Consider the following 22781-nt stretch of genomic DNA (forward strand, 5'->3'; position numbering starts at 1 on the left):
CAAGGAAGAACTATGTTTTCCAGTCTCGGCAAACACGTGGCTAAAAGCTGATGATGCTGTAAAAGACATTTTTCCTACATGAAGGAGGACTGCCTACCTGAGAAATTAAAGGACGATGAGACACTGCAAATATAACCAGCCTTTCTTAACTGGGTTCTAGGAGAGAATTCCAACCCACACAAGATGCTATGAATGACTCTTCCCAATGCTGCAAAGGACCGTACAGTTAGTGCTATTCCAGGTGCACAGAAGAGAAGGTAATTCATTACAGAGGATGGATGCTGTGAAGTGTGAGGAATCCCTGTGGAGAGGGGCTGCCCAAATCCAGCAGCTATACTGAGGTGAGAGAATAAACCGAAACCTTTTTTAGGGTATGCCTTCCTATTGCTATTCTGGGGACTTGGGGGCTGTAACACTTGCTCAGGCTTCAAGTCTGTCATATGGATGTGCCACATGGGGCACTGGTCACATATTTATTCTCTTATCTCTTCTCCCCTTTCCAACTTGGGTCCAAGAGAAACCTAAAACTTAACTCTTGTATAAGGATGATGTATAAAAAATAGGACAGCTGAAAAACCATAAATATAATTATTCAACAGAGGAAGAGAAAAATGGTAGTGATGAATGGGAATGCTGAGGAGATGGTGTTCACTGCTCCTCTGCTGTGAACTAGCTGTGTTGTCTCAGGCAAGTCCTCCATCTGACATGGAGTGGCTTCCACGACTGTGTCTACAAAATGGGGCCAATCTTACTTTGTCGGCCAGAAGGAAGGAGGCTGACTTATCTGATGTGAACTCAAAATCCCTTTCAATTCCAAGACCTAGAATTCTGAGGAGCTGGCATGTCTATAGCTGTTCTCGCCTTCCCGCAAGCCAAACGTTTCCAGCTAACTCACATCAGTTCTCTTACTTTTCATGTGTCATTAGGACACACTGCTTTCTAACACAAGGCAGAAAAAACTAGTCGGGAGGAGCAGAACACCGAGAGCACAGAACTCAACCTCTGCTGTGTATCTTCAGTCCCTTTAGCCCCCAGAAGGGAAAATCAGGGCTTCTGTAGCTAATCAGGATTACTGGATTCTCCCTTCTCCCTTGACTACATGCCCCACCTTTCCTGAGAAAACTCCCTCTCATTTTCCTTTTTAAAAAAGTCTCCGAATGGCCATCATCAAAAAAACTACAAACAATAAATGCTGGAGAGGGTGTGGAGAAAAGTGAACCTTTTTGTACTGTCGATGGGAATGTAAATTGATACAGCTACTATGGCAATTCCTTAAAAAACGAATGATAAAACTACCATATGACCCAGGAATCCCAGCTCTCAGCATATACCCTGAGAAAACAATAACTGAAAATGACACACGTACCCCAGTGTTCATTGCAGTACTGTTTACAATAGTTAGGACACAGAGCAACCTACATGTCCATCGACAGATGAAGGGATAAAGAAGCTGTAGTACGTATAGACGATGGAACATTACTCAGCCATAAAAAGTTACACATTTGAGTCAGTTAAAGTGAGGTGGATGAACCTAGAGCCTGTTATACAGACTGAAGTAAGCCAGAAAGAGAAAAACACATATTGTATATTAATGCATATACATGGAATCTAGAAATATGGTACTGATGAAACTATTTACAAGGCAGGAATACATACAGAGACATAGAGAACAGACTTGTGGGCACAGCGGAGAGAGGAGAGGGTGGGACGAATTGAGAGAGTGGCGCTGAAACATACATCGCCATATGTAAAACAGAGAGCGAGTGGGAAGTTGCTGTGTAACACAGGGAGCTCAAGCCAATGCCCTGTGACAACCCAGAAGGGTGGCAGGGAGGTTCAAGAGGGAAGGGACATATGTATACTTTGGGCTGATTCATGATGTTATAAAGCAATTATCCTCCAATTAAAACTAAATTTAAAAAAATCAGTACATGTGTATCATTTAATACCTCTAATAGCAATCTTGCCCCTCTCCAAGTGAGACAAGTGAGACAGCTTCTCACGCCCCAGAGAAATAAACCCAATTCTTGTGGTTCTGTCTTCTTGCATTTCTCTCCATCTTTTCAATGGCATCTTATTATACTCCTCGTTCTTGATTTGTAGATTGGGATATTATTTAAGACCTTCTTATTATGGAAGATGAGGACTTAGCTATTTTATACACCCCCAAGTATCTTTCTATAAAGCAAATATTTCCCTAATCCCCCAGCTTTAGAGCCAGAATCCAGCCACTCAGCACAATGACAGCTGAAGCACCGACAGCATTTGACCACAGATTCTCAGTGAGCCTGCTCTGAAGTCCGTGTGCCCTGCAGCTGCATTCTCCCAAGATCGTATTAAAATTCTCCCTGTCTAGCTATGAAGATGCTAATAACATTCAGAAGTGATTTTAGAGCTCTGTGGCAGTAAAGAAACCGCCAGGTTTCAATGGACCAAAGCCTACAAAATAGGAATTTAGAAAATTGTTCATTAAATGACCATAAAACCCAGAGCCTCTCTAGTTCTATACAGTCCATTTTCTCTACTCATTCTCTCCCCATCTTCATTGAGCTCCTTCCCCAAGGGCTCCAAACCCTCTGGCCCCAGAGGCTTCGACTGAAGGGATCTGGGTGGCCAGCCCCAGGCTGCAGAGCAAATCAGCTTGGCCCCTCCAAGGCACCACACTGCTCATCTCTCAAGTTCATGGGGGCCTTCTCCACAAGATACACTAGAGCACGTCTCCCCCACAAGACAAAAGCAATGAGAGGGTACAGAACTGAAGGTCTTTCCATGCTGTCCCTCTCAAGGATCCCTGGTTCTGAAGAGAGAAAGCCGTCTGCCAGGGGCATGGATGGGAGTATGCTGACTCTCAGCGATGCCTCCAAATGCCCACTGCAGACTGCTAGCCTTTGTTGTCATTGCTTTATATTCTTTGCATGACTCATAAATCTGCATCATGTGACTCAGGCATCAGAATCCACGCACCGCCCCGCCACCCATCCATATTTAATGCCTGGCCAGCTAGGTATTTCTGTTCACCTGGATGGATCACAGTAACTGAGGTCTGCCAGGGAGGAGAGATGATGGGGCTGGATGGGAGATGACAAGGAGCATTAACAGCCAAAGGGTGAGACTGGGTGGTGATGCTCAAACCTCACCTCCTAGCTGTGGACGCAACAGAAAACACAGCAAGAAAAATATGACATAAAGCTACTGAAAATCCCTCAAAACCACCAAGTGAAATGGCAACCCACTCCAGTATTGCCTGGGAAATGCCATGGACAGAGGAGCCCGGCAGGCTATAGTCCATGGGGTCGCAATGAGTTGGACACGACTGAAATGACTAAGTATGCAGGATAACAAGCCAATGAACACTTTGGCCATCAGATGCAAAGAGCCGACTCACTGGAACACATGGATGCATGTTATATGTTGGAGGATGACGTGGAGGAGGGGGCAACCCCAACCCCCCCTGGTGGAGAAGTTGTTGGGCTTGGGAGCTCAAAAAGCATGGGCTGATGCTTTTTGAAAGCCGACTCTTTCCCTGATATGGGGAAAGACTGAAGGCAAGAGGAGAAAGGGGTGGCAGAGGATGAAATGGTTAGATAGCATCACTGACTCAATGGACATGAGTTTGAGCAAACTCTTGGAGATAGTGAAGTCAGAGAAGTCTGATGTGCTACAGTCCATGGGGTTGCAAAGTGCTGGACATGACTTAGCAACTGAATAACAACAATGAATAAAATATGAAACCCTGTGATTATTATACAGTATATTGGGGTACAGATCACTCATTTATTGAGCACCTATACAGCCAAGCTTTATAGGGTTACAGAGACTATAACGATGAATAACCTGCTTTGAGCTAAGTAAAGTTACTTGTTCAGCAGATAAAATGTGAAAGTCAAAAAAGAAGCAGGCTTTTAAGTAGCAAGAGAGGGATAAACAAGAATGCTATAGGATTTGAAAGAAGAGAAAACAATCATAATTGGTTGAGGGTGAAACAGTAAGACACATGGATGGATAAACAGTCCAAGACCCAGAAAATCAGAGCAGTTGCTAATCTGGAGTCTCTGGTGGTGACTCCATCGGCAAAGATGTGGACACACACCAGGCTGGTGGCAGGAGGGGCGTGGGAGGACTGTAAAGGCAACTAGCAACGCATGGGCAGTTATGTGTGTGTCTGCATGCACGTTCACACATGCTGAGCTGGATGCTAATTTCATGTGGAGGACTTGCAACATGGTTCTACCATCCTGAGAAGACAGGCTGGTTTAGGGGCTTGGAGTCAGGAAACTGTGAGCAGAGACAGCCATGCTTTTTGAGCACCCAAGCCCAGCAACTTCTCCACTGGGGGGGTTTGGGGTTGCCCCCTCCTCCACATCATCCTCCAACATATAACATGCATCCCTGTGTTGTTCAGTGTCCTATTTTCCTCCTGGTCCCAAGGAATGCCTTGGAATAGAGGGAACCCTTGGCTCCAGGAGCACAAACAGAGATCTCCTTCTGGTTCCGTCCTCTGAAGGTTTTCTCCTATACACACTATTCTCTTAGAAATTCTCCTTCTGGCTCATTATAAGCTGTAAGAGGGTCTATCACCACTTATACTCTTTCTAAATGAGTTCAAAGTCCTAATCCCTGTCTTACCGACATCAGCTTTGCTGCTGCTGCTAAGTCACTTCAGTCGTGTCCGACTCTGTGTGACCCCATAGATGGAAGCCCACCAGGCCTCCCCGTCCCTGGGATTCTCCAGGCAAGAACACTGGAGTGGGTTGCCATTTCCTTCTCCAATGCATGAAAGTGAAAAGTCAAAGTGAAGTCACTCAGTCGTGTCCGACCCTCAGCGACCCCATGGACTGCAGCCCACCAGGCTCCTCTGTCCATGGGATTTTCTAGGCAAAAGTACTGGAGTGGGGTGCCATTGCCTTCTCCGACCGACATCAGCCTTAGAATGCAACAAACCTTGGGAAGCCATAGCCTCTATAGGTGTTAACCTGGCTGCTCACTTCCACAGCTCCAGCTTTTAGAGACATCCCTGACTTCTTTAGGACAAAAAGTCTCATGACAGGGAACTTGTGAACAAACAGGAAACCTGGTTCGTCAGCCCCTGACGACCCTCCCATCCTTACATGGGATGTTGCTAATGGTCACTGGCCTCGTGGCTGGGCTTGTCTTGGGGAAGGGAGGTACTGTTATTAAGAGGCCCCTGTGTGTAAACAAGCGGAATGAAGGTAAGGACTGTGTACGGCAGGGCCCACAGGGAATACAATGAAGCCGTGCTTCTCCCGCTGTGAGTTTCCAAGTGCCGGGAAACAGCAGGGCAGTTCCTACATGTCCTTCCAGGCGTTTGGCATTACCCTGAACAGCACGTCGATTCCCTGTGGATTAAAGGACAAACCCAGCAGGGATGCCGGCTTCTATGGCCCCAGTCCCTCTTGCCCGCTCCCGCTTCCATAAATCATGCTGGCAGGTAGCTGGGAAGCAGCTGTGGATGACAGCGTTGCTCTGGAGCACAGGAAGCCACCTTTTAACCCGCCTGCTGTTGTTTGTCTCTCAAACGTGACAAAGGAACAGATGTAAGCAACATGCCAACTGTTGAGAGGATCTGCTTGGAGCGCTATAGGAAGCCTGCTCAGAGTGCATCACACCAGCCGCTCCACGGAGGCACAACTGAGTTCATTTCCTGACACTCAGCCCCCAACTGCCACCGACAAGCACTCTCTGCTCATGCCAGGTTGGGGTCTGCAATGCTTAGACTACTCACCACGTACAGCCTGCTGCCGCCTTCACCCCTCGCCCTGAATCCCCTTCCCAACCCTGTTCCAACACCATTAAAGTCCAGCCTCAGCTCCCAGGGGTCTTCTCTGACCCCCAGGCCCATCCTGGGCCAGAGCATTTAACAGTCTGTGCTGGTTTCTAAGCCTCTCACAGGGCCATATCCTCCCTGTCCAAACCATCTGGTTACCTCCCTGAGGGATGGAGCCGGGTTCACCCACCTCTGTCTTCCCAGAGTTGCGTTTTTCAAATCACTAGTTGCAGGATGAATGGGTCAGGAATCGTGTTTACAGGGTTGCAACTAATATTTAAAATACTAAATTAAAAAAAAAAAAAAACAGCTTATAAAAGATACTTTTGGGACAACTAAGGAATTATTGGGGAACTATTACGGGATATTATGAAATGCCTATTAATTTTCTTAGGTCCAGTTACGATGTTGTGTAGGAGAATATCTCGGAGAAGGCAATGGCACCCCACTCCAGTACTCTTGCCTGAAAAATCCCATGGACAGAGGAGCGGTAGGCTGCAGTCCATGGGGTCGCTAAGAGTCGGACACGACTGAAGCGACTTCACTTTGAATTTTCACTTTCATGCACTGGAGAAGGAAATGGCAACCCACTCCAGTGTTCTTGCCTGGAGAATCCCAGGGATGGGGGAGCCTGGTGGGCTGCCCTCTATGGGGTCGCACAGAGTTGGACACGACTGAAGTGACTTAGCAGCAGAAGAATATCTTATTTTTTAGGAGATGCATGCTCAAGTTATTTAGAGGTGACTTACTTTCAACTGGATCAACAGAAAAAATACCTGTGTGCAAGCTGACACATATGCAGAGATAAGGCAAATAGGGTAAAACGTTATCACTGCTGACTCTAGATACAAAGTCTACAGGCTTTCACTGTACTTTAAATTTTAGGCTTTAAATTTTCCTGTGTGCTTGAAAAGTTTAATAATGAAACAGAAGAAAATAAAAAAGAAGAGGGAAAAATCAGAATGCAGGGCATGAAATATGATCTGGTTTGGGGTGTCTACTGGATGTGTATCCTAGGTTACAATTTAAATGTATTTCCTCCTTTGCATCAAGGCCCAGACTCTGAAATGCTGCCCTGCAGTTCCTCACTGCATCAAGCACATGGCAGGTGCACTCTGAACTGTTTAACTTCTAGAAGCACAGAATTTTAGTGAAGGGGCAAGCTGAGAAATCATTTAGTCTCCAGTTACATCCCATTAATGCCAGCTATGTCAAAATATCCAAGCCATTTCCTGCCTTAGCACATTTGGCCCTAACCTCAACTCAGCCTTCAGGACTCTTATCAGATATTTAATCACTCATCAGGAAGGCTGCTCCCCTGCCCCCTCCATGCCAGGGAGGTGGAAGACTCCAAGAGTAGGGTGCCAGTTGTCCCAGCGTGCCAGGGATTGAAGTATGTCTTTTGTGGGACTAAGGACTTTCAGTGCTAAAATTAGGACAGTCCCAGGCAAACCAGGATGGCTGTTCACCCTAAATGTGAAGGAAGACTGGGAGAGGGCCTTGAACAGATCCAGGAGGGCGGACACCATATGCCTTGCAGCATCATGGGAACACGAGGGGCTAGAGCAAATCCAGGGCAGCGAAATTATGATGAGACAGAGATCTCCCTGACAACATCCCAACAGCAACAGCAAATGCCAAATTGCCAAGTGTCTCTCATGCCCCCTAAACAGAACCTCTGATTATTCACCAACTCATGTGGAAAGCAAAAGACCATGGGAACTTACTGTAAAAACGTCATCATCACCAAGCTCAGCCTCATTGTGGATGGTGGAAGATGATGTTGTGGAGCCTAAAAAAGACACAAAAACCACAAAAAAGTGTTTCCAAAGAGGATAAGTCAAAGCCACTCATTTAAAGAAACCACATCCTACTCCTTTCATATGTGGATCACCAGCAGAAATGTTACTTGGGAATTAAATGCTTTAATTTTAAAATATAATTTATTTATTCATTTATGGCTGCTCTGGGTCTTTTTTACTACATGTGGACTTTCTCTAGCTGCGGCGAGCAGGGGCCTATTCTTTGTTGCGATGCACGGGCTTCTCACTGGTGGCTTTTCCTGTGCAACACAGACTCTAGGTGCGTGGGCTTCAGCAGTTGTGGTGCTCGGGCTCAGATGATCCACGGCATGTGGAATCTTCCTGGACCAGGGATAGAACCTGTGTCCCTTGCATTATCAGGCACATTCTTAACCACTGTACCGCTAGGGAAGTCCTTACATACTTTTAACTTGCTCTTCTTTAATTGATTCTAGCCAGCATGTTCCCTAAATGAGCTTTGCTTACTGTTGTTCCCAAATCGATCCCTCAAACGTCCTCACTGATCAGTAGAGAACAGGCACACGGAGAGGTGCCGAGGAGGTGGTGCTCAGAGAGCCTACCCCCGGCTCTGAAGGACCCCCCGACCACTAAGCACTGGATGGAGGAGCCCAGGTTAGACCTGCCACAATCGCACTGTGAAACTGGACTTGGATCTCTGGGCTTTTCATTTACCCACAGAGGGACGTGAACTAAAGAGCTAGTATGGTCGCCTCCTCTTCTGAAATTTAGACACTATAAACTCCAGACTGTGGGAGAAGCCACCTTCTAAACTGGTACCTGGGCAAAAAGGCTTTTCTCTTGCAATACTGGCAGTGAGTTTTGCAGGTCAACATTTAGGATAATGTCAAAAAAACACAAAAACCCAGTTAATTCTATCAGGGAATGAAATGGTTATTTACAGTTCAACTGATTTATTTGTTCATCTCTTTCTTCATTCTGGTAGGCAAATCATGTAACTTCTTCCTTTCCCTCCTAATAGCACCCCATTTATGTGGATCAAATTAACTAACCCTGTTAATGGCCAAAAAGGGAAAACATGCTTACATTTGCATAAGTGATAGAGTACCAAAAGAGAAATTCAGTCTGTATCATCTCCTTTTTCTTGGTTAGGCCTTATGAAATGCACATTTACGAAGTATTTTGCTATTAACATAAAATTGAACTCAAAAGACTTGATCAGAAAGGGATGAGAAATATTTAAATTCCCAATGTAGGCTCAGAGGAGGAAAAACAAGTCCCATAATACCATGTGTGCAGTTCCTATTGCTCTGAGACTCTTATATCTCTACTATTTGAGTCACTCTAGTCCATCAATGTTTAAACCAAGTTTGATAGAACAGAGCTAGGTAGAATGTATGAGAAAAAATTAAGAGAACCAAATTTTGTGTGTGGCTTCAGTGATTAAGCACATGGATATAGTACAAACTTCTCTCAGTAATACAGGAGTGGGCTTCCTTGATAGCCCAGTGGCTAAGACTCTGTGCTCCCAATGCAGCAGGGCCGGGTTTGATCCCTGGTAAGGGAACTAAATCCCACATGCTGCAACTAAGACACAACACAGCCAAATAAATAAATAAAAGAAAATAATACAGGAGCTATTTTCTCATCTAAACATTTAAAAGCTATGTTTAATAATAAGATTTTAAATATTATCCACTTGTGTCAGACTTATGGTGTACACACTGGTTTCTACTCATTTTGTCCACCCCCCGTGGTTGTAGTTCTCAGATTCATTGTTCCAGCTAGAATTGTCTCCCTGATGATTTTAAGAGATTTTTTTTTTTGATATCTGCTTTTCTCTTCTCCCCCAAATGAAGAAAATGACTTTAGAAAACATTTCTCTCTTATACACATGAAATACACATTCTTTTGTGATGAATCTAACCAAATTCTGAATATGGCTTTACTGTGCCTTGCTTCGGAGAAGGCATGGCACCCCACTCCAGTACTCTTGCCTGGAAAATCCATGGACAGAGCAGCCTGGTAGGCTGCAGTCCATGGGGTTGCTAAGAGCTGGGAACGACTAAGTGACTTCACTTTCACTTTTCACTTTCATGCACTGGAGAAGGAAATGGCAACCCACTCCAGTGTTCTTGCCTGGAGAATCCCAGGGACGGGGAAGCCTGGTGGGCTGCCGTCTCTGGGGTCTCACAGAGTCGGACACGACTGAAGCAACTTAGTAGCAGCAGCAGCAGCAGCAGTGCCTTTCTTGATATTTCTTTGTTCACAGGTTGGCTATGACACCTTGAAACCTCTGATTTGATAACTGAATGTGTCGAAATGGAGAATTTGTGTGTTTGCATCTGTGGACACTCGAAAATCCCCTGAGAACTGACTGCCCTAGAGCCTTTCAGGCCATGATTAAATGCCACACAGTGTCCACCAGCTGCTCACTCACAGACTGAGGAGTCACAGATTCCTTCTCCTTTCCAGTGGCAGCCGTACCCCTGGGCCCTCGTTACACAACAGTGGGAAGGCCTACAGCCTCTTCTGGGCCCATTAGAATCCATTCTCCACCTCTGGACCAAGACAGGTTGCACCCAAGCTTTTTTCTCAGGAAAAGGTGAAATATATCAAAAAGTCATTTACATGGATGTCAGAACTTGTCTTTCCGGAGCAGTCTAAAAAACCAGTTGGAATCACTCATTATTCTGAAATCCATTTCCTTCTCCACTGCACTGTCACTTAGAGTATTTTTATCCTTGGATGTTCCTACAGTTTTGGCCTCTACCAACCTGGCCCCCAGCCCTCCTGCAAATAATCCACAAATATGTGATGGCAGACAACTGGGATTAAAAAGAACCTGGAAACTTCCCACAGCCCCACTGAGAATGCAGTGATAAATTCAATACCTTCTATTAGGTCTTCGATTGCTTTCCTCACTCCCCTGTCAAAGGCTCGAGCGTCAGCAGGGCTTTGGAAAGTAAGTCCAAACTTCCTATTGTCGACCTTCCAATGATGAAAGGTTGGGTTGGCTTTGGTGTAGACCAAGTCCTTTCTCACATAGCATTCCAATACCACCTGGAGGATTGAAACACACAGGTGGGTTACTTTTTAAATAGTCACGATGCTGTCTGGTTACAAAAATCTAAATAGGAATGACTGTTTTTGATGGCAACTGATGACCACCCCCCACCGCCTTCGTGCATCTGTGAAGGCTTCTTAGAGGAAGGCTTTCCCTGCCTCTGTTGAGCATCCACTCATTGCTGCTCCCCCCATCCCCAACTTGGTGGTCCTCGCTGTATTGCTCTGCTCCTTAACCATGCTCTACATTTCTCCAGCCCCTAGTTGGGGGTGGAGGGGTGGAGTGGGGTGGAGTGGGGCTCTAAGCTGAGGCCCAGTCTTGGGGCTTTGCTCTATTCTAGGTTGACTGCTTTTCCCTCAGGGACTTTGTATTCATGACTCTCAATCCTCCTTCTCTTGTCCTAATGCCCTTTCTCAGTGACCTCAAATTCAACAAGCTGGGAAAATAACTAACTTGCTCTGAAATTGCTGCCCTTAGTTTCCTATGCCAGCTTCTTATCTAGCAATGCCAACCTCTGTTAATTTTCTCTGGCTTGAATCTCCATGGTTTCCTTTTGCCTCTTCTGCTTGTTCTATCCCCTGTTTATGTTAAACACCAAGTACATTTCATTTTCCCTTCAGTATATTTTGTATCAACCCTGGTTCAGTTGCTACCACCCTGATCTAAGGTCTCTAATAAACCTTTTATCTGGATTATTAGAACATTCTAGCAATCTAGTCTCAGAACTGCCTTTTCACTAGGCTATGACTTGGAGGAGATTGTCTCAGACCTTTGATCTTTTTATCTCTAAAGCGGAAATAACACCAACATTATCAATGAGAACATATACACGAACATGCTCTGCAAACACTGAACAGTGAGGAACCTGAAGGGTTGTACGTACTTCCCAGAATATTGCATCATGTTTTTTTACTCTTTTACTTCAGTTTTTATCACCTTCACAATTTAATACTTGATTTCATATTATTTTCTAAGAGTTTCATGTGCTTTAGTCTTGTTCCTTTAACTAGACTGTAAAAAGATCAAGATGTCTTATAAAATAACTCCCTCTATATACTGCTGGCAAAGATATCAGAGTTCAACATTACAGAATAAAAGAGGCATTGAAATCATGTGAATGTAAACTCTATTCTTTATTCATAGATAGCTCCAAAATATCAACAATATTTATTTCTATAGTTTCATTATGTATATATCAAATGATTTCACTAATTTTTACCAGCTTTGATCTTGTTCAGCAAAGTTCTACATTTAATGAGATACTATTACTTTCAGACTAAGTGAAAGAGTGAAATTAATAAAAATTAGAGAATGTCTTTAAATGAATAAAATTTCAAGAATACATCTAAGCAAAGAGAAATTATTGCCTAATAAATGTTCTCTAACTTAATAGATGAGCATAATAGTCAAACTGGCCTATCCAAGCATCGCAAGCAGTTAACTTTATTCCATTGTGTTGAAGGAAGACAATGGTCCCCTCACACAGTTCTATTTATGATTAAATTGCTTATTATGGCCATTTTCCCCTAAGAATAGCGCAATGATTAAATGTCAGCCCAGCCCCATTCCAAATTGGGGAAATCCAAATAACCAAGGCTTTAGCTAACAAATGTTATCTATTTTAGAATTTAATAGTCTCAATGCAAAATCTCAAAATAAACTTTTTTGTAAAAACAAACATTTCCAGTTTCTCCATATTTTTCTGGTGAAAAAATTAGTCTTTCATTGACATTTTCTGAGTTTAAGATTATCCCAAAGGTACATTTTCCTAGAGAAGTGTAATAAATTCTTAGAAAAGTAAAGTTTGGCCATCTAAGCTATGTGGGAAGAGGGATGGGGAAGAGACCAGATACCATCTCTTTATCCTCTTAAATCTCTTTATCCTCTTCAACAAAATTATATCATTATATATCTATGTAAGTTTAATGACAAAAATGATAACATTCAAATACTGTAATCTTCATAACAGGTATAACCCTTTAGTGAAGTTCTGGCATAATAGGTATTAATCCTCTAAAATGAAGTTTGGCAATTTGACTAAAACTTGAGAAAGGCTTTTAAAAATGGCTTTTTCAATGAGAGGCATGGGGAGAAACATAAGTGATTATATATTCTTGTTGAAGGTATTTCATCCCTCATTTGAAGGTATTAACATTCTCAGACTGGTACATACTATTGCCTTCTGAACTGTATCTGTTGCATTTGACAAAAAAAATTACATTAATCTTCACCTGAATTCATAGAGTTGGCTTTATTTTAGAGCACCTGCTTTCATTAAAATCTAAGCACATGCAAGAAAATGCAAATACAGTTCCTAATAAGCACTCTTGGATGGGAGAGAGGTTTTTAAAAAAATTTCTTTGTCTTGTCCCTTCCAGCAAATATCATTTTGCTGTTTCACAATCTGTGATGAAAGTAAATAACCTTCTAGATGATGAACCAAACAATACATTTTGTGAAACTTGTGGTCATTTAGTTGGATTAAAATGAAATAGTCACTGGTGTTCCTTTATTTTTCTCTTCCATTTTTTAAAATCTTACCAGCCTGTGAAGTGGAGAAGGAAATGACAACCCACTCCAGTATTCTTGCCTAGAGAATCCTGTGGACAGAGGAGCCTGGTGGGCTGCTGTCTATGGGGTCGCACAGAATTGGACACGACTGAAGCGACTTAGCATGCATGCATGCACTGGAGACAGAAATAGCAACCAACTCTAGTGTTCTTGCCTGGAGAATCCCAGGGACAGAGGAGCCTGGTGGGCTACTGTCTATGGGGTCACACAGAGTCAGACACGATTGAAGCGACTTAGCAGAAGCAGCCTGCGAAGGGGCCCTCCCAGGCGGCGCTAGTGGTAAAGAACCCGCCTGCAGATGCAGGCGACACAGGAATCGCGGGTTCGATCCCTGGGTCAGGAAGATCCCCTGGAGAAGGGCATGGCAACCCACTCCAGTATTCTTGCCTAGAGAATCCCCATGGACAGAGGAGCCTGGAGGGCTACACTCTATAGGGTCTCAAAAAGAATCCATACTGTCGAAGGTTCAATATAGCTGAGTCCATGAAGGTTCCATTCTTGCTCAGCTCTCTCTGTCTGTCCTCTCGACACCTCTCTACCTCCAGAGCTGCCCACTGACAGTATGGGCACTACCTTAGTTCCCTTCCTGCAGCTTCTTTATGTACTCATATAAGTTTGTGTGTGTGAGTCTGTTTAAATGTAGCCACACCTATACACTGGTCTTCAATTTGCCTTTTCCTCAAAAATATGTCTCAGAGATACAGGAAGGTAAAAAAGGACTGTGTTTTGTGGCTGTGTAATATTCCTCAGAACAGATATATGAGAATTGTTTTGCCATTCTCCATACTAATGGGCATTCAAGGTCATTTCTAACTAGTCACTTTTAAAGACAATGTTGAAATGAACATTCTTGAACATATTCTCAAAGTTTGGTATTTGGGCTCTTGGGAGCCTTCCCTCTACAACCCCAGGTCCTTTCAAGGGGTTCAGGATGGCACAACTATTTTCATATATTAACACATTTTTGCTTTTCCATTGGGCTGCCAGCCCTGCTAATGCTGCAAAAGGAACGGTGGGTAAAACTGTTGTGCTGAGGCTCAATCAAATCCCGGCAGTGGCACCAAACAGTACCAAAGCCACTGGATTCACCACTGGCACACACAGTGGAAAAAAGCCAGTTTTATGTAGGGTTGTCCTTAATGAACCAGTTAAAAATGACTGAAATCGTGACCCATGAATACACATCTTTCATTTTGTGTGATGAAATGGATGTACATGTAACTGGATTCTCCTGTGTCCACACTTGATCTGCTGTAATATGTTGCTTTGGTTGAAGCAGAAGAAACTCGGGCTTTGCACAAATGTACAGTTGGAAAGGGAAGAGTATCTCTCACAGCCTTTTTACTTCCGCTGCATATGGAAGAGTGATGACTGTTTCAAGGAAAACATGCGTAACTGCTGCCGTTGTGAGTTGAACTAACTGCTTTTCTCATGAATCATCGGGTTTACTTGAAAGAGCAACCTACAGATGAATTATGGTTATTCACACTTGGGTACCTTTTTTTGAAGATGAACACAGTGAACCTGTCACCTCAAGGAAAGCAAGGAGATATTTTTTGACAATAATAAAATTTGAACTTTCAAGTGAAAATTAGAATTTTGGACAGCTTGGCAATACTTAAAAAGACTATTCTAATGATATTAGTGGTGATATTAAGAAATGTGATTTTTTTTTTGATACTGTATACTTAAGTGTATCAACATTTGGAAGATCTGTGTAACTCAGTAAACCATTATTTTCCAAATGACCAATGCATGATGTTACAAAATCAGGAATGAGTAAAAGATTGATGCAAAGAGAAAGGTGAATCAGTGGATTTTAATGTAATAAGAGTCTGAAAAGGTTTCAGAGTCTGCATTTAAGAAACTACTACAAACTGAGTTTTGGTTTAGATCGAAGTGTTAATATATCAATGATGATCTGAAAAGGCTATTAAAATAGTTCTACATCTTCCAACTGCATATCTGTGTGAGGCTGGATTTTCTTCATATACTTCAGTCAAAACAACATATTACAACAGACTGAAAGCAAGAGTAGATATTAGAATCCAGCTATCTTCTACTAGGTTAGATATTAAAGAGCTCTGCAGAAATGCAAAGCAATGCTATTCTTCTAATCATTTTTTTTTTCCTGGAAAATAGCTATATAGTTATTTGCCAGAAACAATGTCATTTATGCTAACCCTACTGTTTAAGATTTTTAACAATTTCAGTTTTAATTGCTAGTGTGGTAAATAGTAGTAGCTTATAGCCTATCAGACAAAAGCATTTTAGGGTCCTCAATAAATTTTTAGAGAGTAAAAGGATTCTGAGGCCAAAAATGTCTGAGAACTGCAGCTATCTATAAAGCTCGGTAAGTATATTTCCATAGGATAGAGTTTAGATGTAGAACTGCCAAGTGAAAAGGAATACACATTTAAAATTAATATCCTGCCAAATTGCCTTTCAAATAGTTTTGCCAGCTGGAACTGCCACTAAATGTGTGTGGGAGTGATCACAGACCTGCACTGGAATGATCAACCTTTTAGATTCTGTGATTAATCTTCATAAGGTAGTTTCTCATAGGATTCATTTAAGAAGTTAAAGCATCTAATCCATCAAAATAAGATTCAACTCAGCAATTTTTAATTTGCATATAACTTCTCAGGAAAACGTGACTGTCTTCAACTTAGAAAAAGTAACAACTGTGTGAATGAATACTTGCAACACAGACTTTTCCCATAGAAACAATGGCATCAACACAAGTTCACAGGTGTCAACACAAAATTCAAATAACAATAACAAAAACCAATGTGCTGAATTCTAGAACTGCACTACCTTGGAAAATCTATTGATAACACGGTTTCTACCAGAGACAGTACTTCATGTTCTGGTTGGAATACCAAGAACTCTGATACTATCCATTCTCTGTATTTCCAAAATGATCTCCACCTTCTCCTTGCCTTTCCACTACTGAGGGCGGGGGCGGGGGGTGGGGGGTGTCCTTCAACAACCTGTCCTGTTTGCACAGCTTCCAGGAGTATTCATACCCTCCAGTGGGCAGAAGTGCTGCATTATGGAAGCTGGAGGCCAAAGGAGGAGTCATCATTTGACCAAAAGCGTGTGTGTGTATGTGTGTGTGTGTGTGTGTGTGTGTGTGTGTGTTTTAGGAGTCCAGAATTTACCAGCACGTGAAACTTCCCAGTTTCACGTGAAACGGGGAAGTGAGGGATGGAAAGATGAAGGAGCACACCTAGGTGTACAGGGGTCTGACTTAACTAGTGACATAATTTATAGAAGTCTCAAAGTGTAGAGTCACAGAACGTAAAGGGGACAAGATGAGGGAGGGAGTGATGGAGAAACCCGACAGGAGGGGACGAAGCATACAATCCTTGTGCAATAGCCAACACACAACAGAAGCTGGTCCACAGCCAGGACTGCCCTCTTCCCATGCCGAGCTGGAATGGAGGGACCAAGATTTAGCTTCACAGTGAAATGGTCCAGGAGCTGTCTCTAATGATTACGTGCCCAAAGACTGGGGAAGTGGATTCTTTCCTGGAGCACTGACTTTCCCCACTACAAACTAGAAATAATAGTATCCTCCTCCTTTAGAATGTGGCAGAAATGTAACAGATTATTTACTTAAAGGGCCTCAAACAAAATTGTAGAACTTTACAATTATTATGTTCAAGCCAGTGATAAGAAACAAGTTTATAAATGTATCTATAAAATGAAGGGGCTGAATTATTAATAGACAATCTAAAGGCTATTTCAGGTTGACATATTCTAATGACAAATCACAGAAATACCAGGAAAAAACAGACCTAAAAATATATAACTGTTCAGGTTAGATAATCTGCTAACATAAAAGTAGTTAACAATAAAAATAAAAAGGAAAAAGTGAAAAAAATTTTCTATCAAAATTTTTGTAGGAAAACACCACCAACTAAAATAAAAAAGGCAAGCAACAGATTATAAAAATATCTGCAGTAAAAATGGCAGATGAAGATGATTATCTTTGTTATACTTGGAGGGCATACATATCAAGGAGAATAGTCAGGCCCCAAAAAGTAAATATGCAAAGGACATTGACAGATAATTCACAGTGTTTAACAGAAAAACATTTGCTCTTATTGCTGATCAAAAATAAGATACCACAGTTATCCTAATCAAATTGGTAAAGATTTAAAATATCTGAGAAAATTCTCGTATATGGTGGTAACAGCTCTTTGTATAAGTATCAAAAGCCATAAAAATTTGACCTCCCTGCAGATTATTCCAAGTAGACAGCAAGTGTGGAAAATGCAGGTAGATAAATACAGGGGTAAGGGGGAGGGAGACAATCTTAATATCTGACACTAAGGAGATCATCAAATAAACAACAGAACATCAACCTGATACCAGCAACATGGAAAATGTCTTATGAGATATATAAAACTGTTTATGAGCTCTGATTATAGCTAGGTAAAAGTAAAAATATGCACAAAGGGGAAACACTATACCAAAGGGTTAAAGGTGGCTGTGCACATGTGACTTTGGCTCAGTTTGGGTTCAGGGTGTTAGTCGCTCAGTCGTGTCCGACTCTGTGAACCCATGGACTGTAGCCCGCCAGGCCCCTCTGTCCATGGAATTCTCCAGGCAAGAACATTGGAGTGGGTAGCCATTCCCTTCTCCAGGGGATCTTCCCGACTGAGGGATCAAACCTGGGGTCAGGTGAGAGAGAATCAAACACTCGTTTCAGGTTCCCTGATGGGACCCAGAACAAGTAGTCTTTCTGAATCTTAGTTTCTTCAGATATAACTATACAGGCTGCTGTAAGGATACAATGATGTACCTTAACTGAAGGGCTAGTGTTGTCCTTAGCCCCTAAGGAAATGCTGGATAAAGGGTATTTTACTTTTTTTGGGTTAGTGTATAATGCCTTTATTGTGAATATCTAATAAACAAGAATGTTTTAACTATTTGACTATATGTAAGGAATTTCTTGAATGGCCACATTTCTTAAAATATTTTCCCTTTACATTTTTGTTTCACTTTCAGAAATGAATCAAGTGTGAAAACACCATTTCTATTAATCCATATATAATGTTTAGAAATTGTTCTGCCTTATTTATTTTGAAACCTTTATAAACCCTAAGAAGTGGTGGCAAAAGAAGATTAAATTTGTATACCTAGCACATAAAACTCAATAGATGCCGCTGTTAAGGGTCTCAAATGTACCAGATATATTCCTGTGGTGTCTTTGTATTTTCTCTGTTAGGGTCCTGCACATTTTGAATCAATGGTTGGCTGTGGAGTATATATTCCAGGATCAAATACACAGAGGACCATGCTCTTCCAGGTCCAAGGCCACCAATTAAAAATAGACTTAGACACTCAATTTCCCTTCATATCATAGATTCCTTCGTAACAGAACTGGACATTCAATTCCTTCATGAAAATGTATGTTATAAACTATCAATGCCCCCATCCTTGTGAGATCATGAGTACTCTCCAAAGTGCATATTTTTAAGCATACAGAATTATCACAGAAGTATAATGCCACTGCTTTCCATTACTTTCTTTCCCCAAATATATTTATTCATTAGCTGATGAAATAGAAGCTGCAGTATCTTTAAGATAAACATTAATTTAGAAGTAACAAAATTATCAGGACGACACTTCCTCCTTGCCTTCTACCTCTCACCAGCCCAACCTTGACAGCATGCTCCATGAATAAACCCAACCATTTAAAAAAACTCTGACTTCACAGATCACTACAATGTGATTCATAATAAAGGACATACTTCTGTTTCGAACATCTTGTTACAGTGAAAGAAAGACAGCTTAATTAATCAAAGACGCAAATAAGACCGCCTAACGCACCACTTCTAAGCAACTGAGTTATATGGTGTGTAGTGGAAAGTGACTTCGCTGGAAAGCCTGGGTTAGGTTTTGCAATTTGGTGCCAGCTCTGGGAGTTCCATCTTTGGAAGCTCTTGCAAGATTTTGAAGTCAGAGAAAGAAGGGGAAAAATACCTACAGGAAAAGGGCTATGGTTTAACATCAAGAAATCAGTCATTACTATGTAACCCACACGTTGACGTCTGCCATTACCAGTTTGTCTTTCTGTCGTTCACCATGGATGAGAAAGCCGCTTCGTCCATTGCCTTCGGGGTGCATGACCTTACAGACCCCCACGCGACTGATCCCGCCTCCTTCCTGTGGGAACCATCCCCCGCTGGAGTCATCTCTGGTCATAACCACAGCCTTGACACGCACAATATAGCTGTCACTAAAACGACAACAAGAAGAACGGGGCATGACAATGGTCTGGAGCTGAAGGATGTGTTTCACAGAGCAAGGCTACCACAGCCAGCATTTTTGGGACTCATCAAAAGAAAATCTATGCCTGGCAGCAACCTTAAAAGGTAACCCATGTCAATGCTCAGGGAAAAATCCAAACTCTTAAACTCAGTATAAAATTTAAGTTAAAAAGGAAAGATGCCCAGTTGTTAAAAAATATTTGTGAGTCTTTGAGGATGTATGCAAGCATAACATTCTCCAGTTTCGGAAGTATTAACAATAAAATGAAAGAACTGCTATCTACAGTTTAGTATCTTTAAGTTAGGAAAGACAAATCTATTAACATAAGAGGACATTATGGTTTCAACCCTTAAAACTTGGTTTATAATGAATGACCATGGTTTAACATTTTATAAAGCTAATAATCTGATTTAGCATAAGAAGAGAATAACCCACTCCCAAATCACAAATTCACCATGGGATCATTTATACAGGTGGGAAAATATTTCAATTCCAATATCCTTTACACATGTGAAGCCTTCTGTTTATGACTTTATTTTTTCCAGTCTAAACTTCAATTTCGCAATAAGTTCTGCACATTGGCCAAAAATCCTCTTTCTCCTCCAGAGACCAACTCTAGCTTCTTTTCATTCTCCATCACTTTTGGGGAAATTTACAAGGCCATTAAATTCTCTCCTGCTGTTTTCTTTCTTGTTATAACATTCCTTTTTTTTTTTAATCCTTCAAACATATATTCCCAACTTCTATATGCAAGGTGGGTACCAGGTTCTAAGGAAACAAAAATGCAGAGTAACACAGAACCCTCTTTCTACCCTCCCAGATCCAGTGCTCAGAGCCTGATCAAGCACCTTGCAATCTGCCAGAGACCACTCAGACCACCCCTCTGCACCTCACTCACCCCTACAGGCAAAGCCACCCAGGTTCCCCACCACCCCCTGCAGCTCATCCACTACTGTGACCCAACTCCCCTCCTATGGTGCCCCTGGGACTCCAGAGCCAACATCCCTTTTGCTTCCTCAGTCCTCCCTTTCACACTTGTTTTTACTGTGGTAAAACACATATAATGGAACATTTACCATTTGAGCCATTTTAAGTGTATCACTTTGTGGCATTAAGCACATTTGCACTGTTCTGTGGCCATCACCAAAACATCAACCATCCATTTCCATAACTTTTTTCATGGAAACTCAGACTGTGCCCATTTGACAGTAACTCCCCATTCTCCTCTCTCCCAACCTCTGACAACCACCATCCTATTCCTCATCTCTATGAATCTGACTACTCCAGGTATCTCATATAAGTTCCTCTCACTTAAAAAAAAAAAAAAAAATTCTTTTAGTATAATTTGGCTACACTGGGTATTAGTTGTGGCAGGCGGGATTTAGCTCCCTGTGCAGGGATTGAACCCAGGTGCCCTGCATTGGGAGCATGGAGTCTTAACCACTGGACCACCAGGTAAGCCCCTCCTTTCATTTTCTTAACAGAAATGAAAATGTGCTCTGGCTGAGTCACGTGGCCCATTCACGTGGCTGCCTTCCTTCCCTGCTGAGCCTAGATGATGGGTGGGGGTATTCACCTCTACTGCAGGCTACAGGGCTCCCTCCAGTTCCTCTGAAGCTCACTAGTCTGACCATGGACTGCCCCCCGCCCTGCATTTCTTCAATCTTCTTCAGATCTCTGGTCTTGTCCCCTCGTTCCTTGGAGATATTAGCAAGTGGGCTGACTATCCCTCCATCTCTTCATCATGACCTCTGGTATGATTCTTCATAATTGAGTTATTCACACCTAGGATCCTTCCAAGCTGCTGACCTCTCAGTTTCTGGAACTGTTCTCCTTCAATATCCTTGTCTTAGCCACTCATGCCTAGGTCACTCTCTTGACCTTGTCAGTCTTCAGCATCCTACACCCCAGCCACGATTTCTCAACAGTGCAGTTCACTCTCTCTAGATTGATCTCTCTTTTTTCCTTCTTTCATTCCAATCTGTCACCCCACTGGGGCCAAGGATCTCTTGTGCCCTACTCTCTGCACACTCATGTTCTCACTTGATCCCATTTATCCAATTTAAATTCCTCGGTCTGCTGTGATGCTCTCATGCAAAACCTAAACGTGTTTGCCTTCTCTTTGCTCAGTGAAGTTGCCGGGTGAAGTCCTACCATCCACTTAACTCCATACCTGCCCTCAGGCTGCAGCACATAGAGGCAAACACCGCACTCTTCTCTGCTCATAGGTCTAGTTTTGACCACTAAACCCGAGTGTGTCTACCCAGAATCCTGCTACATTTCCCTGATCCATCCCCAAGAAAACTGCTTCACATGTTCTCTTGCCCTCGCTCTCTCAGATGATGGAAGAGCTTGCTTTCATTTTACTAAGAAAATAGACCTACTCTGAAGAGACCCTGCACTGGCACCCAAGAGCATGCCTACTACTCGGTACCAGTATTTGCTGCCTCTCCCCCTTTAACTGTGGCCTAAAACCATCCCTGATCCAAGCTAGGGCTAACAACAACACTTAAATATTTCCTACTGCTAACAGTGCCCTAGTTCACATCTCTACACCCAGACCTCTTCCCTAGGTTCCTGATGAGTAACGCCAACTGCCCATGAGATTTCTCTGCTTTTGCATCTAGCAGGCACCCCAATTAACACATTTTAAGGTTGAACTCGTGATTCCCAACACCTCTGATCCTGTTGGTTCTTCCTTTGAAATATGTCCAGAACACTTCTCCGGCAATTACAACAGCCTTCTAACTGGTCTCTTTACTTCTACTTTTGCCCAGCTTTCTAAACATGTCGAAAGGTAACTCAGATTAAGACAGTCTATTCAAACCCTCCCATAGCTTCTTATATTACTCTGAGTAAAAGTCAAAACCTAGGGCTTACCTTACTCCCCTCCTTGCTCAACCCCACTTCAGTCCTGCTGTCCTTGGTGGTCCTCCATATTACACACTCTACCCCAGGGTGTGTATTTGCCGTTTCCTTCATTTCTAACCCCTTTTCCCACTCTTCTCTCCACACACCAACCAGGCTCATCTCCTTCTTTCATTCCCATCTCTGTACAAGGTTATTCCATCAGAGAAGACTTCTCTGTCTGCTATGTATAAAGGAGCACCCTCCACCCCTATCTTAAACCTTCTCATCGTGTTTTGTCTCTGTTGTTGTTCAGTCACTCAGTTGTGTCCGATGCTCTGTGACCACATGGACTGCAGCATGCCAGGCTTCCCTGTCCTTCACTATCTCCCAGAGCTTGCTCAAACTCATGTCCATTGAGTTGGTGATGCCATCCAACCACCTC

At 42.6% G+C, this 22781-nt stretch overlaps 1 protein-coding gene across 6 annotated transcripts in view; it reads right to left on the reverse strand.

Moving 5' to 3' along the window:
- Positions 1-22781, reverse strand: part of SPRED2 (sprouty related EVH1 domain containing 2) — a 124067-nt gene that overhangs the window by 15902 nt on the left and 85384 nt on the right. For all 6 annotated transcript variants that reach the window (XM_006053529.4, XM_044926069.2, XM_044926067.2 and 3 more), the window contains 3 exons: positions 19280-19457; positions 10461-10629; positions 7513-7577 (listed from right to left, as the gene is read on the reverse strand). In XM_006053529.4, coding sequence (XP_006053591.1) covers positions 7513-7577; positions 10461-10629; positions 19280-19457 — 412 coding nt within the window. The remainder of the gene's footprint in view (positions 1-7512; positions 7578-10460; positions 10630-19279; positions 19458-22781) is intronic.

Source organism: Bubalus bubalis, chromosome 12 (genome assembly GCF_019923935.1).
Source record: "Bubalus bubalis isolate 160015118507 breed Murrah chromosome 12, NDDB_SH_1, whole genome shotgun sequence".
Taxonomy (NCBI): domain Eukaryota; kingdom Metazoa; phylum Chordata; class Mammalia; order Artiodactyla; family Bovidae; genus Bubalus; species Bubalus bubalis.